This window comes from Mesoplodon densirostris, chromosome 16 (assembly GCF_025265405.1).
Source record: "Mesoplodon densirostris isolate mMesDen1 chromosome 16, mMesDen1 primary haplotype, whole genome shotgun sequence".
Classification (NCBI taxonomy): Eukaryota; Metazoa; Chordata; class Mammalia; order Artiodactyla; family Ziphiidae; genus Mesoplodon; species Mesoplodon densirostris.
Genome location: NC_082676.1, coordinates 38,615,166 through 38,638,703, shown reverse-complemented (window position 1 = coordinate 38,638,703; position 23,538 = coordinate 38,615,166). Strand labels below are relative to the sequence as shown.

The window sequence follows — 23,538 nt, the reverse complement described above, 5'->3', positions numbered from 1 at the left end:
GCTTCCTTCTAATGTCTGTCCCCTCCTGACATTCAAGTTCTGGCTAAAACGTCCCTTCGTCCAAGGAGCTTTCTTTCTTTTCTTTTTTTTTCAATTAATTAAGTAATTAATTAATTTCATTTTTGGCTGCGTTGGGTCTTCGTTGCTGAGCGTGGGCTTTCTCTAGTTGTGGCGAGTGGGGGCTACTCTTCGTTGGGGTGCGCGGGCTTCTCATTGCAGTGGCTTCTCTTTTTGCAGAGCATGGGCTCTAGGTGCATGGGCTTCAGTAGTTGTGGCTCGCAGGCTCAGGAGTTGTGGCTCATGGGCTCTAGAGCACAGGCTCAGTAGTTGTGGTGCACGGGCTTAGTTGCTCCGCGGCATGTGGGATCTTTCCGGACCAGGGCTTGAACCCATGTCCCCTACACTGGCAGGTGGATTCTTAACCACTGTGCCACCAGGAAAGTCCCCAAGGAGCTTTCTGGTTCACCGATCCAGACAGGCCATGGCTACCCCGTCTCACCCTCATCACACTTCTACATTTTCCTGTTTTCCTTTGTCACTCTCTGAAATTCTTTCTTTTTTTTAACTGTCTTTCTCTGCTACAATACAAAGTGGAGCCAATACTACTAAATTCATCACAAACAAAATGTATATAGAGCACCTAGTGCAGCCTGGCACCCAGTAATCTAGAAAATGCTCCATCAGTGGTAACCGTATTATCAACTGCACCATCCTGGGTTCCGCCCTGGCACCTGGATGCCTTCTGCACAGGACCTGGCACCTTTCATATATTCCATGGCCAGTTCCCTCCCGACACTGAGCCCCTGGACAGTGGGATCAGATGCCTTCCTCTGGAATCTCAGGGCTGAGTGTATGTTGGGCAGACAAGCATCTGCGTGAACAAGCACTTGGCTGTGGGGCACGGCCTCTGCCACACAGCCCAGCCCTAGAGAAACAGAAATGCTGACCATAGTCATCCCCACTGTGTGCACCACAGATCAGGGTTTTTTTCCCCTTTTTTGGATGGGGAGAATGAGGGATCAGCTCCCATCAGTCTCGGACAGGGCAACTATGTCCCCAGGGAGCGGACAGGCCAGCTGGGGGCAACTGGAGGCCAGGATGGCTGCAGAGGGAGGGGCGCCTCCAAGGAAGGCTGCCCCCCAGGCCCTGCCCTCCCCCGCCATGCACTGACCGTATTTCTCGTTGAAGAGCTCCTTCACCTGCTCCCGGAGGATCACCTTCTCCCCAAGTCTGTTGGCATCATCTTCATCTACAAGAGGAAGACGAGGGGGCGTGAGGGTCGGCACGGTCTCAGCCACCGGACCTGTTCCTTCTCCCCCATGGCGGCCCAGACCCTCACCTGCTGGCGCAGACTCTCCAGGGCCCGCCCACTCCCCTGCAGCCTGTGTCTGGCCTCAGCCGTCTGTCTGTACATCCATCCACCCGCCCCACATTCTCTGAACACCTTCCCCCGTACAGGCCCCATGTCAGGCATGGAGCACCCTGAGGAGAGGGAGGCCGTGAGCCTCCTCCCAGGAACTCACAGCCTAGCAGGGGTGGCGCCCAGAAGTGCGACAGGGGACACCTCCGATGAGACATGGGGCACGAATCGGGGTGCCTACCCTGTCCGTGCAAGTGTGGGGGGGCCCCCCGGGAGAGCAGGATGTTCAAATGGTCTCTTGGAAGGCAGGTAGGGGTCTGTGACGAGTGGGGTGCAGGTGGGAAAAGACAGCAGGTGTAGGACTGGCCCATCCGTGGGCACTGAAGGGAGAAAGGTCACAATGTGCTGGATGCGGCTAAAGCCCGGGCCAGTGCCGGGGAGGGGGCAGTGATGGGTCCAGCAGCGTGTGCTGGCCTGACTGAGCTGGGCTCTCAGAACTCACCCTGGTTGCCTTGCAAACCAAGAGCCCCAGGCCTGTGACCAGGGAGACAGGCGTGCTTTGGGGGTGTAGGGGCCGCACACCCTTCCGGCCTAGCGTCCAGGGCAGCCCTCCACGGGCACTTTCTGCTTGGACCCCGTGCTCCCCTCACTCCTCTCCTTGGCCTAGAAGAGCAGGGGGGCGGTCAGTGGGGCCCCCCAGGGACAGGGTCGGGCTGGGCGGGAGTGGATGGCATGGCGAAGGTCCGGGCTGCGGGCTTGTGCCCTGGGCTGGGGAGGGAGCTGGAGTTCCAGGAAGGGCCCGGGCACCCTCGCACAGTAACCACAGGGCTGGGCCTCTGGGGCGGGGGGTGAGGACTAGAGCTGGCAGCCGGCAGGAAGCCAAGGCCTGGGAGGTGAGGGGCAGAGCAGACAGAATGGGTCTGTGAAGAAAAACAACTCCTGTGTTCATCTGGAAAATCTCACAGAACTCGGTTCCATTTAGGAAGCCAAGAGCTCTGTGCCACTCAGACTGTCTGCTGCCCCCGCCTGCCCTTCACGCCCTGTCCAGGAGGCCCAGCCCTCTCCCTGCACCAGCGCCAGGGAGGGGCCTCCAGTCCCAGGCCAGGGCTGCCCCTCAGGGCAGAGAGCTTCCCGCACTGCCTGGTGCCTCCTCCCCCTTCACCCTCTGTCCCTGGTCTGGTCCTGTTCTTGCCCGCGCTCCTGACTCTGGAACCTAGATCTGCCGTATCTCGGAGTTCCTGAATCTCTCTCTTCCACCACGGCCTACCAGCCACCTGGGTGCCCACGAGACACTGCAAATGTCAGGCATCCCAGATAACATCCTCCCTCCTGTGTCCCCATCTTGGGGAGTGATGGCTCCCCTTGGCCACACGAAGACCCCAAACTCAGCACCCCCTGGAGCCCTCCATCTTCCCATACACCCCAACATGGCCCTTCCAGATGGTTTTCAGGACCCCGGATGTGGCGAGAGTCAACCTGACCCTCCTCCAGGTCAGCAGACAACTAGGACCGAGCGCTGGGTCCCAGGGCCACCTAGAGCCTGCAGAGAGGTGGAGGACACTCTCTATCTAGCTAACCCCCTGCCACCAGGGATTGCTCTGGTGGCCGGCATTCTGCACAGGCACAGCAGCACCACAGAGGCCAGGGAAAGATCAGCCTGGATTCACCCAATGAGCGCTTGGATGCTCTGCTGGCAGCTTTCCCGGATGCGGTCATGGCCACTGCTCACCACAGCCAAGGACACAAAGGTTCAGAGAAGTTAAGTAACCTGCCCAAGGTCACACAGCCGCTAAGTGCCAGGAATACTCTGTCTGACCCAAAAGTCCTTGTCTTTCACTCTACCACGCACTCTGGGTTTCCTGCAGTCTCAGTTTCCCATCTGTAGAAAGAAGGGTTGATCTTTAAAGTGTTTCCTCTAAACCTCTCATTCCATCAGCTCATAGTTCCACGCCTGTGTCTCCTCTCAAGCCCAGGGTAGGGCCAGACTCAGTCAGTACATGACAAAAAGCCTTCTGGATTAAAAGACAGCACCTCGGGGCTTCCCTGGTGGCGCAGTGGTTGAGAGTTCACCTGCCGATGCAGGGGACGCAGGTTCGTGCCCCGGTTCGGGAAGATCCCACATGCCGCGGAGCGGCTGGGCCCGTGAGCCGTGGCCGCTGAGCCTGCGTGTCCGGAGCCTGTGCTCCGCAGCGGGAGAGGCCACAACAGTGAGAGGCCCGCGTACCGCAAAAAAATAAATAAATAAAAAATAAAAAAATAAAAGACAGCACCTCAAAGTAAGCCCACAAGCTCAGGTCCCCATAGTTGCTGGACATGACCATCACCTGTGAACCTCTCTGGGAGCGCAGGACTCACTCACCAACCCCACCTCCCCCTGAAGGCTTCTGCTGCACCGCTGCCAGCTGGGGGAGAGAGACAAAGACAGGGCAGGCCTGGGCTGCACACTGCCCTTGCCTTGTGGGAGGCAATACCAGGCCCTAAAGGGCCACGCCATGTCACCTCTCAGCATTTCAGCTCACTGTCTTGATATAGTATTCGTCTTGGACAAATATTTCACGAGCACCGTCCCACCTGGATGCAGTGCTGCCCTTGGGCATTTAGCAGAGTACAGAGCACAGCCCTAGACAAGGCAGGGGACAGTGAGGAACACTTGGTGACCCACTGGGCTTGATAACTGTCAGTGCATGGCCTGTGGAAACATGGGGTGGGGGGGGACGACCCCAACCGAGCCAGGGATCAAGGAGGGCTTCCCAGAGGAGGTGACATCCATGCCACCCAAGGCCCTGTGGGACGCAGATTTATCTGCACACTGGGGCTGCATGCATCCCGTGGGTGCTCAACACATGTTAGGGGACATGGAAAATTTCCCCTCCCCTATGTCCTGTCTGATCTGCCGGGGAGAACACCCCCAAACCAGGCTGCAGCTGACAGGGAGGGATGACACCACATCACAGGGTAGCCAGCACCAAGAGCTCACAGGTCGGTCCCAGGCAGCAAACTGTGGCAGCAGTTAAATGTCAGGAAAGTGGGACCTGAGTTGCCTGAGGGACGCTGGTGGCACCGGGAGGTGTCCTGAATGTCTCTGGAGTGTGGTGGGAGTTTAGGGGCCTTTTTCCGTAATACCAAGAATAATCACAGCTGCTGAGTGGACCAAGCATGTCCCACGTGCAGACTGTCAGGCCCATGACGCACGTTACCACTGGATCCTCCCGGCTCAGCGTCGGGCCTCTGAGAGGACGCCCACGTTTCTCCGCAGCTGCTCCTGGCTTCTCCCCCACCTCTTTGTTTTTACTTAACTTGGAGGAAGGGGGTTCCATTTTTCTTAGAGGACTAGTTTTTGAATGAAATAGGCCAGGTTAGCCTCTGGCGGGGGCTGGAGGGGAGAGAGGCGCTGGCCCTCTGTGTACTCAGAGGCAACCCCTCGGGTGGTGAGGGCAAAGGAGTGACGCAGTTGCTGGGAGGCTGAACCTGAACCCCAGGTGAAGAGGCCCCCCTGCCTGTGTTCCTGCTTGAGCCCCAGCCCTCCAGCTCCATGCAGCGGGGAGGGCTGAACACGCTTGTGTCGGGGGCTCGGAGGTGCCCAGGACAGAGCTGGTCTCCTGTGACTTGAATCATGGCCACTGTCCTCAGCTGGCCCCTGGCCGAGTCCTGGCGAGCCCCGGTGTGGAGGAGGAAGGCCATGTACCCTGCTAGCCTGCACCTCCAGCCAAGTGGGCCTGTTGGCAGGCTGCGGGCAGGTCACAGGACTCCTTCCTGACAGAGCCAGGCTCCTGCCACCACCGTCACACACCCACTGTCTGGAGAGGGGGTGGCCAGGCCTGTGGTCACCAGGGACCTCCCCAAGGATGGCTGTGGGCAGCGGCTGTTCCAGCCTAGGCTGGGGTGGGACAGTCCCGGCAGCCATCATCTCCGAGTCTGTTCTGCTTGTGGGCGAAACTAGGATCAGGAAACATGAGAACATGGGGAGGGGGGTGAGGCACAATCACTAGGGCCCCGTGGGGCCTCGGCCGTACACCCAGTGGTCTTTCCCGGGCTCTGAGGTGCAGCCCTGTTGCCAGGAGTTAAGAGTACACGCTCTGAAGTCTGACTGCCTGGTTTCAAATCTTGGCTCTGTTATTAGCTCGGGACCTTAGGCAACCACTGGATTTCCTTGTCTGGCAAGTAGCAACAGGGCTTCCCTGGTGGCGCAGTGGTTGAGAGTCCGCCTGCCAGGTGGACACGGGTTTGAGCCCTTGTGCAGGAAGATCCCACATGCCGCAGAGCGGCTGCGCCTGTGCACCACAGCTGCTGAGCTTGTGCTCTGGAGCCCGCGAGCCACAACTACTGAGCCCTCGCGCCACAACTACTGAAGCCCGCGCGCCTAGAGCCCGTGCTCCGCAACAGGGGAGGCCGCCACAGTGAGAAGCCTGCTCAGCACAACGAAGAGTAGTCCCCAATCGCCGCAACTAGAGAAAGCCCGTGCGCAGCAGCGAAGACCCAACGCTGCCAAAAATTAAAAAAAAAAAAAAAAACCTTAAAAAAAATTTAGCAACAACGACCGCATGGAGCTGCCGTGAGGATGAGGTGAGGACATTATGCCCGTGCCTGGCACAGTCTACGGTCTAGTTATTACTCTTCTTCTCTGGGGGAGTCCTGCCTGAGCTTCTCTGAACCCAGGTTGGTTGTAAGGACACCAACGGTTGCAAACATTTCAGAATGTTCTCCATTTGGAAATGTCGAAGGGCTCCGTGCGGAGTGTGGTGTGCCCTCAGTGTACCCGCTTGAATGCCTGTAGACAGTGGGGAGAAAGGGGGTCCTCAGGGCCAGTGGCAGGGAAGCTCCCTGGCCCAGCAGGTTGCAAGACAATCTTGACTGTAACCCTAATGCTGTGTGGTATTTGGAAAAGCACTCAACTTCTGTGAGCCTCAGTTTCCACATCCCTCAAATGGGAACCCTGGCCTGTTGGGAGGGATCCAATGATACCGTGCATAAAAAAATTTAAGGTCTTACGCCATCAGTGTCCAGTTATCATTGACGTTATTACCAGTGCCTCAGTGACCTTGTGTAGTCTCAGGAAACGAAATCTTCCATACAAAACTCTTCCAGATGATGGAAGTTTGTTCTCTTAAGTCCCTGGGTTTGCTTTACTCATGTGGGAGAGACCATTTTCTAAAACTCATCAAGTACCCCTCTCTTATTAAGCACGTGGTTGGGGGTAGGCAGAGGTCACCCTCATAACCTGACCGCCAGTGCTGTCCAGAAAGTGCTGTTGAACTTGGGCTGGCTGCAGTGACCTGTCCCCCACTGCCCCAGGCTGGCACTTCTCCTGCCTCTTGCTGCTGTTTCCAGTTTTCTGGTCTCCTCTCTCTCACTACTGTCTATCTCACTACTGTAGCTCTCATCTTGTTCTTTCTAATCTGCTGTCTGTTAGCCTGAGGATTAACTGAATTTTGCCTGGGGAAAGAAAGCAACCAAGCTTATTAAACCACAGCCATGCTATGTACACAGTTTTAAGCCAGTCAGCTTGGGGTGATGCCTGGGGTGGCCTCACAGCCCTCTCCTGGGGCAAAGTACACGAGCCCTGAGCAGCCTGGCCTTTCTGAGCCTAGTCTGAGGTCCCCAGCTCAGGCTGATGACTGTGTGCTGACAGCCATGATGCAAAATGACACAGAGGCAGCCAGCAGCAAGGAATGCTGCTCAGAGGGAGAGAGCAGATCTCTGGGGAAGAGTGGAATAACTATTCCTCCTCAACCCTCTCGAAGCAGCCTCTCCTCTCTGCCAGGCTTGGGCTGGGCGATCCAGGCAGAAAGCAGACCTGGGTGGGCCTGGCTCTCAAGCGAGCAGAGGGTGGATATCCACCCCACCTTGGCAGAACAGCTGCCTTGTGCAGGAAGCAGGGGCCGCTCAGGTGGGGGATGAGCCAAGTCCCTCTCTGGGACCCTGTGACTTGCAAGATACCTCCCTTTCCTGGCACCAGACCTTTGCCAGAATAAAAGGGTAAAACTCAGTTCATCTCTTAACTCCTTCCATGATCTGTATTTAGGGGCAGCAGGAATTCTGGGGTTTTTTTGGCCAGGCTGCACGGCTTGTGGCGTCTTAGTTCCCCGACCAGGGATTGAACCCAGGCCCTCGGCAGTGAAAACGCCAAGTCCTAACCACTGGACCCGCAAGGAAGTCCTCCATCTGTTTTACAGACGGAGAAGCTGAGGCTCAGAGAGGGGATGGCCGTGCTGCAGTGGGGTGGAAGCCCTCCCCAGGCCCATGACCCCATGTACCCAAGAGAATCTTTCGTATGTGTGCCAAAGAAAACATGCTCAAGCGTGCTAAGAGCACTCTTAGTAACAGCAAGACCATGGAGGGAACCCAGATGGCCAAGGACAGGAGAATGGACAAATCAATCGTGGTATAGTCACTCAATGGAATATTACAGAGCCCTGAAAACAAACAGCTATGGCCACACATTTCAACCTTGTGTTACGTCATGTTAAGTGACAGAAGCAAGTCCCAGGCTTCTTACAATAGGACACCTTGGTTATAAAAGTTAAAAAAAAATGGGACTTCCCTGGTGGCAAAATGGATAAGACTCTGCACTCCCAATGCAGAGGGCCTGGTTTTGATCCCTGGTTAGGGAACTAGATTCCACATGCATTCTGCAACTAAGGAGCCTGCCTGCCACAACTAAGACCTGGTGCAACTAACTAAGTAAATAATAATTTTTAAAAAGTTAAAAAAAACATGAAATAATTTTGGTTTAGGCCCGTATTATATGCAATAGACATGTTAAAAGAAATCAACCTGTGAGCAGTAATTAAATCACGGGGTACGACAGTATCAAAGACATTTTTGGGAATTTGAATACAGACTGTCTATTAGATGACAGGGAGTTAGTAAGTTTTATAAGTGTGAAAATGGTATTGTGGATCTGAAAAGAATAGCATTGTTCTGGAGAGTTGTGGGTTGTGTGTTGAAATATTTAGGCATGAACAGTCAAGATGTCTGCAACTTACTTTGAATGGAGAAAGAGGCAGAGACAGAAATCAATGGGGCGGGGTCTGTGCCTGTGGGAGAGACAGAGAGGGACGGGAGGGAGGGAGGGAGGGAAGGAATTTGGCAAAATGTTAAGAATTAATGACTCCAGGGCCTCCCTGGTGGCGCAGTGGTTGGGAGTCCGCCTGCCGATGCAGGGGACATGGGTTCGTGCCCCGATCCCGGAGGATCCCACATGCCGCGGAGCGGCTGGGCCCGCGAGCCATGGCCGCGGAGCCTGTGTGTCCGGAGCCTGTGCTCCGCAACGGGAGAGGCCACAGCAGTGAGAGGCCCGCGTACAGCAAAAAAAAAAAAAAAAAAAAAGAATTAATGACTCCAGGGACTTCCCTGGTGGTCCAGCGGTTGGGACTCCACGCTCCCAATGCAGGGGGCCTGGGTTTGATCTCTGGTCGGGGAAATAGATCCGACATGCATGCCGCAACTAAAGATCCCATGTGCCACAATGAAGACCCTGAGTGCCACAACTAAGACCTGGCACAGCCAAATAAATAAATAAATAAATAATTTTTTAAAAAGGAAAGTATTAATGACTCCAGGGAATTCCCTGGTGATCCAATGGTTAGGACTTGGCGCTTTCACTGCTAAGGGCCTGCCTGGGTTCAACCCCTGGTTGGGGAAATAAGATCCCGAATGTCTGGGCTTCCCTGGTGGCGCAGTGGTTAAGAATCCCCCTGCCAAAGCAGGGGACATGGGTTCGAGCCCTGGTCCGGGAAGATCCCACATGCCGTGGAGCAACTAAGCCCGCGTGCCACAACTACTGAGCCTGCGCTCTAGAGCCCGGGGGCCACAGCTACTGAGCCCGCGTGCCACAACTATTGAAGCCCGAGCATCTAGAGCCCGTGCTCTGCAACAAGAGAAGCCACCACAATGAGAAGCCTATGCACCACCACGAAGAGTAGCCCCCACTTGCCCCAACTAGAGAAAGCCCGCATGCAGCAACGAGGACCCAATGCAGCCAAAAACAGAAAAGAAATTTATTAAAAAAAAAAAAATGCCGAATGTCGCATGGCGAGGCCAAAAAATAAAAAATAAATAAATAAATAAAAAGAAGAAAGAAGAATTAACACACACAAACACAAAAAAGAGAATTAATGAATCCAGACAAAGAATATATAGGCAGGCATTATACTATTCTTTTTTTTTCCTGCAGTTTTGCAATTTTGAACGGAAAGAAACCAAGGGATTGACACACATAAAATTCAGAATATTTGTTCTGGGGAGAGAGGCAGACAGGATGAGGGAGAGCACGTAGGTGGATGTACGTTATTGGTTCTGTTCTGATTCTTAGACGGGTGGCGAGTTCATGGGCGTTCACCATAGTATTTATTAACGAGTGAGCAAACAAATATGTGGGAATACGAATGAAAGAATAAAAATAAATGAATGCTAAATGCAATGTGGTATCCTGGACTGGATTCTGGAATGTGAAAACGACATCGGTGGAATAACTGAAGAAATCTAAATAAAGCCTATAGCTTAGTTAATCGCATGGCACCAATCGATGTTAATTTCTTAGTTTTGATAAATGGACCATGGTTATGCAAGATGTTAACATCCTACATGGGTCAGACGGTATTTGGGAACTCTGTGCTATCTTTGCAACTTTTTGTAAATTAAAAATCACTTCAGGGCTTCCCTGGTGGCGCAGTGGCTGAGGGTCCGCCTGCCGATGCAGGGGACACGGGTTCATGCCCTGGTCTGGGAAGATCCCACATGCCACGGAGCAGCTGGGCCCGTGAGCCATGGCCGCTGAGCCTGTGCGTCTGGAGCCTGTGCTTGGCAACGGGAGAGGCCACAACAGTGAGAGGCCCGCGTACCGCAAAAAAAAAAAAAAAAAAAATCACTTCAAAATAAAAAGTTACAACCATCAATCAATTGATCGATTGATGATTACATGCAGGGATTGATGGCAGAGTGGGTTATGAGCCAGGATCGTGACGGATCTGATCAGTGCATAGGGTTCACTGGGGAGGGGGACAGGGGAGGGAAGAAAGCAAGCCTTCTCCCCCAGAGTTCCCTCGAGCTGAGCTCTGTGCCCCCATCAATCCATCTCCCTTCCCTGGGATGGAGGTGCATGGTGGGTGGACCACAACCTGCCTGGGCAGGTGATCCAGGTTCCTCCCTGGAGTCCAGCTGTCTGAACTTCAGCTGACCCACTGCACACAAGAGCCTGGAACAATGGCCAACAGAGAGCTGTCTGGCTGGGGCCTCCCCTGTTGGGGCTCCAGGCCCTTTCACTGCCCTCCCAGCTGCCAGACACTGGGATGCAAATCTTCCATTTGCTGATGTCACGTGCCCACCAGAGACAGTGCCTGGTGATTTACACAGTGATGTTCTTTATTCCTCATGACAAGCCTGACCTCTAGATGTTATGATCTCCATTTTACACATAAGGAAACCGAGGCTCAGAGGAGTCAAGGTGCCTGTTGCCAGCCACCAAGGCCACATGGTTTGCGATGGGTGGCGCTGAGGCTCAAACCCAGGTCTCTCTGACCCCTGGGTGCTGCATTCCCATCTGAGAACAGCCCAGTACCTCCTCAGAAGGCTTTCTCACAAACTCTCCTGCAGCTCCATGCTCGAACCTGCAAACCTGGCTGGGCAGAGCAAGTGCCAGGTTTTCTTGTGGGGGTCTGTCTTGGACAGACAGTCCTGGGAGCAGACATGCCCATGGCCCTTCCCAAGGGAAATCGTGTCCTTCCCTCTCCTCTCCCCTTCCCTCCTCCATGGTCCCAAGGCCGAACTGTGGCCACGACTGGCCAGGTATGGAATGCCACACACTAAATGTGATGAGCAGGGCATCAGCTCCCAGCCTGGGCAAGGTGGGCAGATGGAGGCAGTGGACCGCACAGGCGAGGGAAGGCTCTACTGCCTTACGCGGGGAGGGGGTACCGATCCCGATCCTCATGCTGTACAGCAAACTCTGCAGCCAACGACCCGAGAACAGATGTTTCCTGTGGGCTGAGCGTGCAGTCTGTTTGCACGTGTTCAGGACTACAGCCCCAGCACCCGCAATAACACCCGACACATCACAAGCGCTCGGTAAATAACTGTCTGAGAAATTAAGCTCCTGCGTGCCAGGCACTCTTCTTAGATCTCTGCATGGCTTCCTTCACTTAATCCTTCTGACAACCTTATGAAGTTGGTCCTAGGACTGTCTGCATCCTACAGACGAGGAGACTGAGGCACACAGAGGAAGCCACGTGCCCCGGGTTACACAGTGAGTTAGAGGGAGAGCCAGGATTCACCCCAGCCCACTGACCACCTGGCAGTACAGCCTCGTTCTGTTGTGGCTGGGAGGACAGGGCAGGAGTGTCCGACTCAGTTGCTGCACACGGGGAGGGAAGAGATCTTCCTCTGCTCTATCCATGCTGCTGTTTCTTCTCACTCTCTCTGCATCTGCAACCCCTAAACCCATGTTTCCGCCTGCTTCCTTGAGCACCTTTGATTCTGCACATCCCGGGCCGGCTTCTCCAGGTCCCCTCAAACCTGTCCCTCCTCCCTTCTCGTGGGTCCCTGGCTCCAACCTCCCACACGGTCACTTAGGAGAGAAACCTCGGCTGAGTAGTGGCTCCCAAAGCTGTCCACGCCCTAAGCCCGGGAGCCTGTGACTATGTTTCTTTACATGGCAGAAGGGACTTTGATGGTGTGTTTAAATTAAGGATCTTGGGGCTTCCCTGGTGGCGCAGTGGTTGAGAGTCCGCCTGCCAATGCAGGGGACACGGGTTCGTGCCCCGGTCCGGGAGGATCCCACATGCCACGGAGCCACGGCCGCTGAGCCTGCGCGTCCGGAGCCTGTGCTCCGCAACGGGAGAGGCCACAACAGTGAGAGGCCCGCGTACCGCAAAAAATAAATAAATAAATAAATAAATAAATAAATAAATTAAGGATCTTGAGGTGGCTAGATTATCCTGGGTTATTTGAGTGGACCCTAAATGTAATCACAAGGGTCCTTGTAAGGAGGCAAGGTCAAAAGCAGAGGGAGAGGGGACAACAGAGGTTGGACGGATGCACTTTGAAGATACAGGAGGGGCTGCAAGCCAAGGAACGCAGGCGGCCTCTAGAACATGGAAAAGACAAGGAAACAGATTCTCCCTCGGAGCCTTGGGAAGGAACCCACTCTGCGGACACCGTGACTAGCCCTGTGAGACTCATTTCGGACTTCTTAGCTCTACAACTGTAAGGAGATAAACCTGTGTTGCTTTCAGCCACCGAGTGGGTAATTTGTTACAGCAGCCAACGAAACCCCTCTGTGCCCCCTTGTCTCCATCCAAAAATCCAGGTGGGTCTTCTCACCTGCCCACCCCGAATTCATCCTCTGCTTTGCAAGCCACTCAGATTTTTCTAAACAGTCTATCCGACCATGTCCTTCCTTTGCTTTAAACTCACTGAGGGCTCTCTGTTGTCTGTGGGGCAAATCCATCCTCCTTTCCCCGGTGGAGATCCTCTGCTGGTACCAGAGAAGTTGTTTTCACCCAGCCCTGCCACTCTCCAGGTCCCCACCCAAGAGGGCGTGCAGAACCTGCTGTTTCATGGAACAGACAGTGGAAACCCAGGGCTCCCCTACTTGGTGCAGCGGAGGGGAAAGCTTCTCCCGCTTGCCTTGGGTGGCATTTATAATCCTGCACAGTGGGCCTGGGGCCTGCTGAGAAGCCATCGTTGCTCAAGGCCTGACCCCTGACATCCCTGCAAGATGCTCAGCCGCGTCTCTGGGCTGTGGGAGCCTCACGGCCACAAGGGGAGAAGGGCTTCCCCCAGGGAGAATGGGGTTTTTCCACTCAGCCCCAGGACACCACCCACTCCTGGCCCCTCCCGTTTTTTTCCTTACCCACAAAGGCTGAAGGCACCAGGGCCCTGGCCTCTGACTCCGCTCACTCCCGATGATCTCACTCTGTCAGGGCTTTAAATACCAGCAACATGCTTGTGATTCCCCAAATTATACCTCAAGCCTGGACCACTCCCTGGACACGCCCCCCACCCTCACTCTACATGGAACAGCGCCTGGATAATACCCCACACTTAACACGCCACCAACATGCCTGAGACTCCCCCCCACCCCCCCGGCCAGCTCTTCCTGCATCTTCCTCGTCTCAGCTACCTACCCGCACCTCCATCCTTCCAGAAGCTCAGCCCAAATCCCTGAGGTCAAACTCAACTCCTCTCTCTCTCACAGCCCACATCAGCAAACTGTCGGCTTCAGTTACAAACTCTGCCCAGAGTCAAGGACTTACCACCACTGCTGTCACTACTGGGCCTCACCTGCTTTGCCAGGACCAACTCCCTACATCGTCCCCTGCTGCTACCCTGTGTGTCCTCACCCAGCAGCCAGAAGGATCCTGTTAGACCCTAAACTGGATTCTGTCTCTCCTCTGCTCAGAAGCCTGCCCTGGCTCCCAGCTCACTTGGAACAAGGGTCAGCATCCTGATCCATCGTCCACAATCGGCCTTCTCTCCCATTTCCATCTCATCTCCTACCTGGTCCTCCACCCGACCTGGCCTCCCACCCTGGCAGGGGACCTCAGGGCCTTTGCAAGGCTCTTCTCTATGCCCTCCTGGCTCACTACTGCCGCCTTCAGGCCTCTGCTCACCAGCCTTCCCTGGCCACCCCACATCTAGGGTTGTGACTTCTCAGCACTCACACCTGGTACACTTTACCCTTGGCACATGGTCTGTTCTCTGCATCCATACCAGAACGTAAGTTCCACGAGGCAGGGTTCTCTTTAATTGGTGTTGATCAAAAGCTACTTACACCCAGCCCAGTGCCCTGCCCAGAAGACACCTCGGAACCGTTCACAGACTAAGTACCTGGTCCTGAGCTCCCAAACCTGCAGGGGTCCCTCCGCAGGCTGTGCTGTCCTGTCCCCATCCCCACCTCCCACCATGAGGTCTCTTTTGCCACCAGACCCTCCCCCACCCCACCCCACCCAACCCAGCCCAGGAGGTTGGAAAGATCCGGTCCACCCAGTAAGCCACGTGCGCTGAGCCATCCTTCGTGCCCCACCCCCCAGGCCTCCACTTGCGTGGCTCAAAGACGCATTTATCAGCCAGCGAGAGAGCTTCTGTTCCGCACGCAGTGCCTGGTGACCCTGAGAGCTGATCTCATTCCAGCCTAAATAAAGGCGTTAGTTGTTCCTGTCGGCTTGGGTGGTCCCAGCTGGGGAACTAGTTTCGGTGAGGTTTTCTGGAATGTTGCAGAAGAGCCTGAAGCCCCCCATTGCTCGCTCCTGGGGCCTGAGAAGCCCCCTGTCTAACAGCCGCTGGGAACCTTGAGGTACCCTTCCCCCACCTGGCAGAGCTGAGGGAGGGCAGGGCTGGGACCACTGACCAGCCCAGGGGCAGACTGGGGGGCCACGACCCATATGGAAAGGAAGGGGCCTCCCCTCCTGCAGGAAAGGAGGCGGCCAGCCAATTCTGGGCCTGGCAGCCGGGTGTCTGCCCACAGAGGCCTCCAGGCCCCACCCAGCAGATGCCAGCTCTTCCCGGGAAGGCAGAAGTGAGATCATTACTGGAGCCTAATTAACAAAGAAAAGCAGAGATAATGAAGTGGAGAAACATGTGGCTGGCACTGGAACTGTGACATCTTTAGAAACTTGAGAAAGGAGGGTTTTATTTTGAGCTCTTACGAGTTGGAAGGGTGGAGGGGGGTGGCGTAGGGAAGAGAGGGAGGCAGGAGTGTGTGACAAGGGTCGGGGGGTGGACCATGAGAGCTGTCCCTGCTCCATGTGACCTCGAGGCCCAGAGATAGCAAGTTAACTTATCCAGGGTCACAGACAGTAAGTTAACTCATCCAAGGTCACGCCGCTCCCGAGGGCCCAGCAGGCGACTTGTTCCTGCTCCTATTCAGTCCCTCCCCCCACCCCCAAATGCCCTCTGTTGAGGTCAATCCCAGGCCTAGCTCAGGTTCCCTTCTCCGGGAAGCCCACTCCTCCCAGCACCTGATGAGTGACAGGAGGCCCCGCACAGACCTAGCAGAGGCCCCAATGGGGACAATGACAAGAGGTGCCATTTGGGGCTGGAGCCGTTCCCTCCTTGTACCCTCCCCGCAAATGGGATCACAGCCCTCCCCTCCGCAGACCCTTCACCCACAGCTGAGCTTCTCAAACTGGGCCTCAGGCAATGCTGGGGGTGGGAAGTAGGTCAAGTGGGAAGATCTATTTTCTCAGCAGAATGTAATATGACATATAGTTCCTTGAATGAAAACGCAAGTGGAGACTCTCTGAAATGGGGGCTTCCTAGGTAAAGCTGGGGCCCGGCAGAGCTTCGGCCCTGTCCCGCGGGGGTGCTCGGGCTCCGGCCTCGGGGACGTCAGCGGAAGAGCTTGCCAAGGCCGGGTCTGCAGGGTCCAGTCCACGCTGCAAAGCCAGGCCTTCCAGGCCCTCCACGCTCCGGCCTGGCCGGCCTCTCCGCCTTACCCCTCCTGCGCACGACGGGCCATTTATTCCTCCTTTCCTTGCCCTGCTGGGGCACCCCGGGGCAGCCCCAGTGTGACTCTTCCCACTTTGCAAAGAGGGAAAGCGAGGCCCAGGCAGGCAAACCGGACTTGCTGCTGGAGTCACACAGGAAGTCGGCAGCTCTGCTCTGTCTGTGGGGCCCGGAGCCCCTTTTCCAGGGGTAGGCGGGCTTGCTGCTCACCAGGGAGTTCCCCCAAGCTGGCAGGGAGGACTGAGCTGCTGGGGTCCAAAGAACCAAACCAAAAGGAGAGGAAGCTGGAAGCCTGTGTTTGGCCAGAAGGGAGCCGGGGCAGGGCAGCTGTGGGGAAGCCTGGAGCCAGCAGCAGAGGGAAGTGAGTCGGTGGGTGGGAGACCCCTCTGTCTGCGCCCTCCCTAGTTCTAAAGGGCTGGGGCTCCGGGCAGACAGGCACAGGATGCACAAACCAAAGGTAGCTGCAGCGGGCAAAGCCCCTCCCACCTCTCCTGCAGTGCCTCCAGGTGAGTGGCTGCTTGGATGCCTCCAGTGATGGGGAACTCACTACCTAACAAGGCCTTTTTTTTTTTTTTTTTTTAAAGTCACTGCTATTCGAGAACCTTTTGAGAATGTTCATTTCCTTGATCTCTCTGGTGTTGCCTAGGACTCTGCTCTCATGGGAGGTTTGCAAACAGCTGCCTGACTCAGCGCTTCTTACCCGCAAATCCCTCCACCTCCTTTCCTGGGGCTCCACCTCCTCCGTTCTTCCACAGGCTCCTCTCCCTCAAGGTCTCTTGGAGGTCGGTGTGCTCCCGGCTCTGCCCTGGGCCCTCTCTGCTGGCTCCACGCTCACCCAGGCCAGCCCCAGTGCCACCCTGCAGGCTCTCAGCACCACGACTGCTCTGGATGTCCCACAGGCCTGCAGACCCCGCCTTGGGGATGGACACCACCATCACCCTTCTGGAACTTTCTACCCTCTCTCCCTCCTCATGCCCCACTGCCACCTCTAGATCCTAACCCCACCCATCTCTGGGTCCCACAGCCCGTGCTGCTCCAGTTTTGCCTTCTCCCATCCACCCTGGTAGCTGGAAGTGTGGTTACCATGGTAATCGTAAGACAATACAAATCCAACCCTATCATTTCCTCGACTGAAAAAGCCTCCAATGCCACCAGAGAAAGCTTGAGTCCCCAGCGTTTAGGTCAAGGCCGTGCATGATTCGGCCTTATTCTTTTTCTGCGATCTTCCCCCCTGCCCAACCAGCCCAGGCTCCAGAACGGCACAGCCCTGGGTATGACTTCAGCCCTGTTTACCTATGTGACTACTTCTTTCAGCCTCAGTGTGCTCAGCTGCAAAATGGGAATGAAAACAGCATCTACCTCGCAGGCTTGCTGTGAAGACCCCAAGAGGCTCTGGGGGAAAGGCCTGGGGCGTGGCACGCCATGGGCATTCAGCGAGGGTTGGACATGGACGGTCATTTCAGGGCTCCCCACCTCTGCAAGTGCTGCCCCTAAGCCTGTAACCCCCCCATCCCCAGGGAGGAATGTCAGCTCCCCGGGAAGCTCTCCCAGACCCCCAGATGCACGTGGCCTGCCTGCGGGGAGCTGGTTCTCCTGGGGAAGGGGGAGGACTGGTCTTTGCCTGCGGGTGGCACTGAACTTGCACGGGGCTCAGGATACCCACACCGCTGCCATCCGTCCTGTTTCCTGGGGATCAACGTGAGGGCAGACACGCCTTCCAAGCCCCTGGCCCTCCCTGTCTCGACCTCCTCTCCTCTTTCCAGTCACGTCTCAACCCCTTGGTCATCAACATTGGTGGCCCCTCCACGGTGTCCAGGTCATACTTCCTTCTGAGACTGTCCCTTCCCATCTTTCCAGCCCTCCCTCTAGGACCCTGACTCCAACAATCTTCCCTCCACCCCAGTCACCCTGCCCCTGTCCCCCTGTGTGCAGAGGGGTTCTGGCAGTGCTCTCAGCACCGCCTTCCCCACCTCCTGTTCTCAGAGGGACGTCCCTCCTCTGCCCTCTCCCCACCCTCTCTGCTGCCGTATCATCCATTTCTCCAAAATCACACTGTCACTATTCAACCTCTAAAACCCTCTCCTCCTCCCATTTCACCCTGCAGCTCCCACCCCACCGCTCCTCTGTCCCTAAAGGGCCATCATCCGCAGCTGATGAGTTCATTTCTTTTCTCTTGTTCTCCCCTGAGCCCACGATTCCACTCAGGTCCTCTCCCCTCCCTGAAACTGCTCTTTTTTTTTTCTTTAATAAATGTATTTATTTTATTTATTTATTTTTGGCTGTGTTGGGTCTTCATTGCTGTGCGCGGGCTTTCTCTAGTTGCGAGGAGGGGGCTACTCTTCGTTGCGATGCACGGGCTTATTGCGGTGGCTTCTCTTGTTGTGGAGCACGGGCTCTAGACGCGCAGGCTTCAGTAGTTGTGGCACACGGGCTCTAGAGTGCAGGCTCAGTAGTCGTGGCGCATGGGCTTAGTTGCTCTGCGGCATGTGGGATCTTCCCGAACCAGGGCTTGAACCCGTGTCCCCTGAATTGGCAGGTAGATTCTTAACCACTGCGCCACCAGGGAAGTTCACAAAACTGCTCTTGACTGTGCCATCCTTGGACCTCTGGGCTGCTCCATCCCACAGTCCCATCTCAGGTCTGAACCTGACCTTGCAGCAGCACTGGGCCCAGGTGATCACTCTCCTTCAACAGTTTCTCACTCAGCTTCCAGGACATCACACCCTCTGGGGGTTCACTTGTCTCTCCTCAGCTCTAAATGCTGGAGGGCCCCAGGGTTCATCCTTGGACCCTTGAGTCCCCAGTCCCCCCATGGATAGTCCCCTGACTATCCATGCTGAACCCCACTGTGATCCAATTTCATGACTAAAATGCATGAAATACAGAATGGCTCCCGACTGCATGTCTCCAGGGGGACTCTCTCTGTAGTCAAATGCTCTATCCCTAAGCTATACCCCTCAGTGGGGATCTCTCTGATTTGTAGATCCAACTGCCTTCCTAACCTGTCCACTTGGGTGTCAAATTTGCCCACCACTCGGATCCTCACCTCCCTTTCCCTCTCCAGCTGCTTGGGACAAAATCTTGATGCTATCCTGTTTTGTTTTGGGTTTTTTTGTTGCCACACCATGTGGCTTGCGGGATCTTACTTCCCTGACCAGGGATCAAACCCGTGTCCCTTGCAGTGGAAGCATGCAGTCCTAACCACTGGGCCACCAGGGAAGTCCCTTGATGCCATCCTTGATCTCTCTCTTTCCCCCTCCCCACATTCACTCTCAGCAATCCTGTTGGCCCTACTTTCAAAATATGTCCAGGGCCCCAGGGCCTTCGCACTGACAACTCTTCTCCCTGGATGTCTCGACCTAGATTTCTTTCTTTCTTTTTTTTTAAACATTTATTTATTTAGTTAATTTATTTCTGGCTGCACTGGGTTCTAGTTGCAACACGCAGGATCTTCATTGAGGCACAAGGGATCTTTCGTTGCGGCACGGGCTCTTCGTTGTGGTGCGCGGGCTTCTCTCTAGTTGTGGCGTGTGGGTTTTCTCTTCTGTAGTTGTGGCGTGTGGGCTCCAGGGCACGTGGGCTCTGTAGTTTGTGGCACGGGGGGCTCTAGTTGAGGTGCGCGAGCTCAGTAGTTGTGGCACGCAGGCTTAGCTGCCCCACGGCATGTGGGATCTTAGTTCCCTGATCATCGACCTAGATTTCTACATGGCTTATACCCTGTCTTCATTCAGGCCTTAACTTCTGGTGGCCTCTCTAAAATTGTGCTCTTGACAGTCCTATCTTTTGTGTGTGTCTCCATGGCACTTGTCACTATTGAATATGATACGATTTGTTCTTATTTACCTGTCTCCCCTATTAGAATATAAACACCACGGGAGGTAGAGATTTTTTTTTTCTATTTTGTATTCCCAGATCTTGCTTGGCGTACAACAGGCATTCAATAATCTTTTTATTGTTGTTGTGCAAATAAATGAACTCAAAGGATTATGAGCCTTAAGGGATAGACAGGCAGGACTAATGTTATAGATGCTGATAGCCAGAAGGGGGCAGCAAAGACCTACCCAGTGTGGATGAAAGGTCGGTGGTGGGGAAAGCCTGGGCACATGCTGTGTGACCTCCAGCGAGTTCCTTAACCTCTCTGAGCCTGTTTCTTCCTGTAGGACTGGTTATTCGGGGAGATCAAATGTGCTGGTATGGGAAGGCTTGGTAATCAGCAAATCATCAGCCTGATGTGGATGTTAGGTATCCACGGTGTGAGAAGTTGCCCTAATGTCCATTCTTGGGGGACAGGGCTGTTATATAACTATGATGCACCCTGATGACAGATCATTGTAAAGTGTCTTAAAGACATGGGAAAATGCTTATGTTTAAGCGTGTGTGTATGTAAATTTATGGAAAGGACGAGATATACAATTAATAAACTTGGGGAAAAATCTGGAAGAAAGGTATCATCGTAAAAATAAACAGCCATCTGGGCAGTGAGATCTCTATATTTTCCAGATTTCCACCATGGGTATGTATTCGTGTTTCCCGGCCTACTAGAATGTTCTACAGCTGTTGCTACACCAGCTACCTGGGCAGAGGGCCTCTCCTTCCTTAGTCACCACTGATCTTTCCCAACGTATCATGAACAGCCCCCTTTGCTGTCCTGGGTTTACACAGCCTCGGGCCCCTCTGGGTCTGGGGAGAGACCCACCTTGACTTGGTGCTGCTGAGGGCAGAGACTGTTCCCAGCCACCTGCCTCTCTGGCCCCTGGCCCAGTGTCCCTAATTTAACTCAGTGCTGCTGCAGGCAGGTGGGTGAGGTGGGGAGCAGCCTGGCCAGGTGGCAAGGAGCTTCCAGTGGTGTGCACCTCGCCCAGGCCTCACTCACTCAGGCCCCTGGGATTGAGCCTGGTTTAGTCAGACACCCGCTCTGTGCCCTCACTTAGGCTGTGCCCTGTGTTAGAACCACACAGCCTTCTGCTCAACTCCAAGGCCCAGCTTAATGTCACCTCCTCCAGGAAGCCTTCCCGACCCCCAGGAATAACAGTAACAACTGCCAACCCTATTGGCTGAGCCCTTCCTATCACAGCTGGCCCAGGGCTGAGGGCTTCACAAACATCTCTCTCGAGCATCAGCAGGGGGAAAACCATCCTCCATGGCTCACCCACCAATGCCCACCCTTCATTCATTCAGATCACCTGGGGAGGCAGATATGACCATCTCCATCTCACCGATGAGGAAGTGGAGGCTCGGAGATGTGAAATAATGAGCCCCGAGTCACAGGGTTAGTAAGAGCCGCCTGGGGTTTCAACCTGGGTGTGTCTGAGCACCAGCCTGTGCTCTCCCACGGCCCCCACACCACCTCGGCCCCCAATCCTAAAGCACATCATCTGCCACCCCTCCACGCGCACAGGTACAGCCTACCTTTCTCCAGGCTACAGCACCTGCCAATGTTCCGCCTTCCCCAGAGACCTGACCTCCTGCTCCACTTCACCTCGGAACCCCAGGAGCTAGCCCGCATCAGGCTTCAGCGACTGTCTAATGGACAGTTTGGGAACAGCCCTTTCTGGGACAGGAACAGCACCCAGCGACCTCTGGTGAACCCTCGGAGGCCCCTGTGAGTCTGGACACCTTCCCAGCCCAGCGTGACAAATGGCGTTAGGAAGCACACAGCTGGCCTGCCAGCCCATCTGCCCCGGTCCCTCCAGGCTGACACCCGGCCCAGAGCGCCAATGCCTGGAAAGGCGCTGGCAGTTCCATCCCTGAGGCCTGGGGCCAGGGCCAGGTGCCCATCTCTTCTTCTAGGCAGCCTGCCACCCTCTCTCCCATACCACGTGGGCAGAGAAAGCATTTCCAAGGGCCCTCTCTGCACACAGGGGGGCCACAGGGAAGGCCGATGGGTGGGTGGACTGGCACAGAAAAATGGGGGGCGGATGGCCACCCTGGGGTCATGGCTGAGATTCAAGAACATCTTCCTGTTCGAACAGGAAGATGAGCTGTCGAGCCCCCCTTGCTGGAGGGCAAGCCGTGGTCAGTGGAAGAGGTCACCCCCCCAGAAGGGGGCGATGGCTGCTGGCTGCCTCTCCGCCCCCCAGTGTTTCTCCCCAAAGCCTGACACTCCGCTATTTGGTGGCTGCTCTGAATTACATGCCGCCCGCCTGGCATCAGTGGGCCTCCCTGACGGAGCAGGGAGCCAGGTGTGGAACCAACACTTCCTCCACTACAGGTTGGGCGTCCCAGGCAAGTCACTGAAGTTCCCTTGGCTTCAGTTTCTTCATCCGTAAAAAGGGGACAAAAAAAGGTGATACGCAAAGCGCTGAACTCACAGCCCAGCATACGATCACGTGTATTTCTTGCTTTTCAAACTCGTTAAAATATGTGCATACCCCTGGAGCAGCTATATTTTCAGGCCTCCATGGGGCCCTTCCTTCTGGGTAGGAGGGGCTGGGGATCACAGGGTGCGCAGGGGGAGGCCGGCGGACTGCCTCGCCGTGCTTCTCCTCTCCATCAGCAGAGGGAGGCCCGGCCATCCTTCCTGCTGCCGCTCATGGGAAGAGGACGGACACTGCCCGGCTCTGACACCAACCTGGGCAGAAAGTGAAGTCGGGACGGGCAGTGGCTTGAAGCTGACTCAGTGGCACAGGGCTGACAGGGTCACGGGGCCCCTGCTGTGGGGCAGGCGAGCGGACCACAGGCTGCCCACCACAGTCCTGGAGCAAGGCAGGTCCACAGAGGGCTGAGTGACCTGTCACAGAGCAGGGATGGGCCAGGGGCCCCAGGTGGCACCAGGGAACGTGTGTCCTGCCCCCCATGGCCAATGAGAAGAGGGTCCCCGGGCCTGTGATGTTCTCACGAGCACCTGAGCCCTCGTACCCCTGTTCTGTCCTGCAGCCCCCAGAAGCACAGGCCTACCTGTCCACGGGGGCGAAGTGCTCCAGATCACAGGCCTAGAGGCCGGCCAGGCCACTTGCTAGCCGTGTGACGTGGGCACATTGCTGAAACGCGAGCCTCAGTTTCCCCCTGAAGGTCAGGCTTTGGCGCCAACCTCACAGGTGTGAGGAGTAAACGAGATGCCTCCTCTGTCTGTAACCACGGTACCCAGACCATTGCCCAGCCCTAGGAGGAAGGACCTCCAGAAACATGTGTAAAATGGACCCACGTGAAGTGGTCAGCACAGGGTCTGACAGCCAGTCATCTCCTGGCAAGGTTTCCGCCGGGGCCACCACTGCTGCGCTTTGCTGCTCTCATCTTCACCATCTCTACCTTACTAACATCATCCCACGGCTTTCACACCTCCGAGAGTTCTGGAAACACACTTTGGGCGTAGGCCTTGGACCCCTGCTGCTTCCCCAGCTGACTGCCTGCCTCTCCCTCCCTCTCCTCTCGGCCCTCCAAGTCCTGCTCTCCCCCGAGGCCCCACGAGAGCCTTCCTCTCCCGGAAACCCTCCCAAGCACCCCTTCCTCTGTTCCTCCTCCTTGGGGTCCCTGCAGCCCGACAGCACCTGCCACACTGCTACCCCCCTCAGTGAGTCTGGCCCCCCTCCAGGTCGCCCCTTCCCCAGAAGCCCACCGAGCCAGGCCTGGGCGCAGGGAGTGAACAGCTATAGGTGGCAGGGTCAGTGCGCACAGAGGTGGGTGAGGAGTGAAGTGGATGAGACCGCGACTGTGAAATTGGATTCCTGTCCTGCAGGCTTTCTCTGTTCCCAGCGCAGCCTCCCCAAGGGCCCAGGGCTGCCAGTGACCCCGCG

At 55.7% G+C, this 23,538-nt stretch overlaps 1 protein-coding gene across 8 annotated transcripts in view; it reads right to left on the bottom strand.

Annotated features, from left to right (window-relative positions):
* GTF2IRD1 (GTF2I repeat domain containing 1) overlaps window positions 1-23,538 on the bottom strand; it is a 114,327-nt gene that overhangs the window by 7,665 nt on the left and 83,124 nt on the right. For 7 of the 8 annotated variants that reach the window (XM_060078241.1, XM_060078244.1, XM_060078243.1 and 4 more), the window contains one exon: window positions 1,172-1,249. In XM_060078241.1, the coding sequence (XP_059934224.1) occupies window positions 1,172-1,249 (78 nt within the window). Of the gene's footprint in view, window positions 1-1,171; window positions 1,250-18,160; window positions 18,330-23,538 lie in introns of those variants that run through there. The other variant, XM_060078247.1, reaches the window with a different exon arrangement.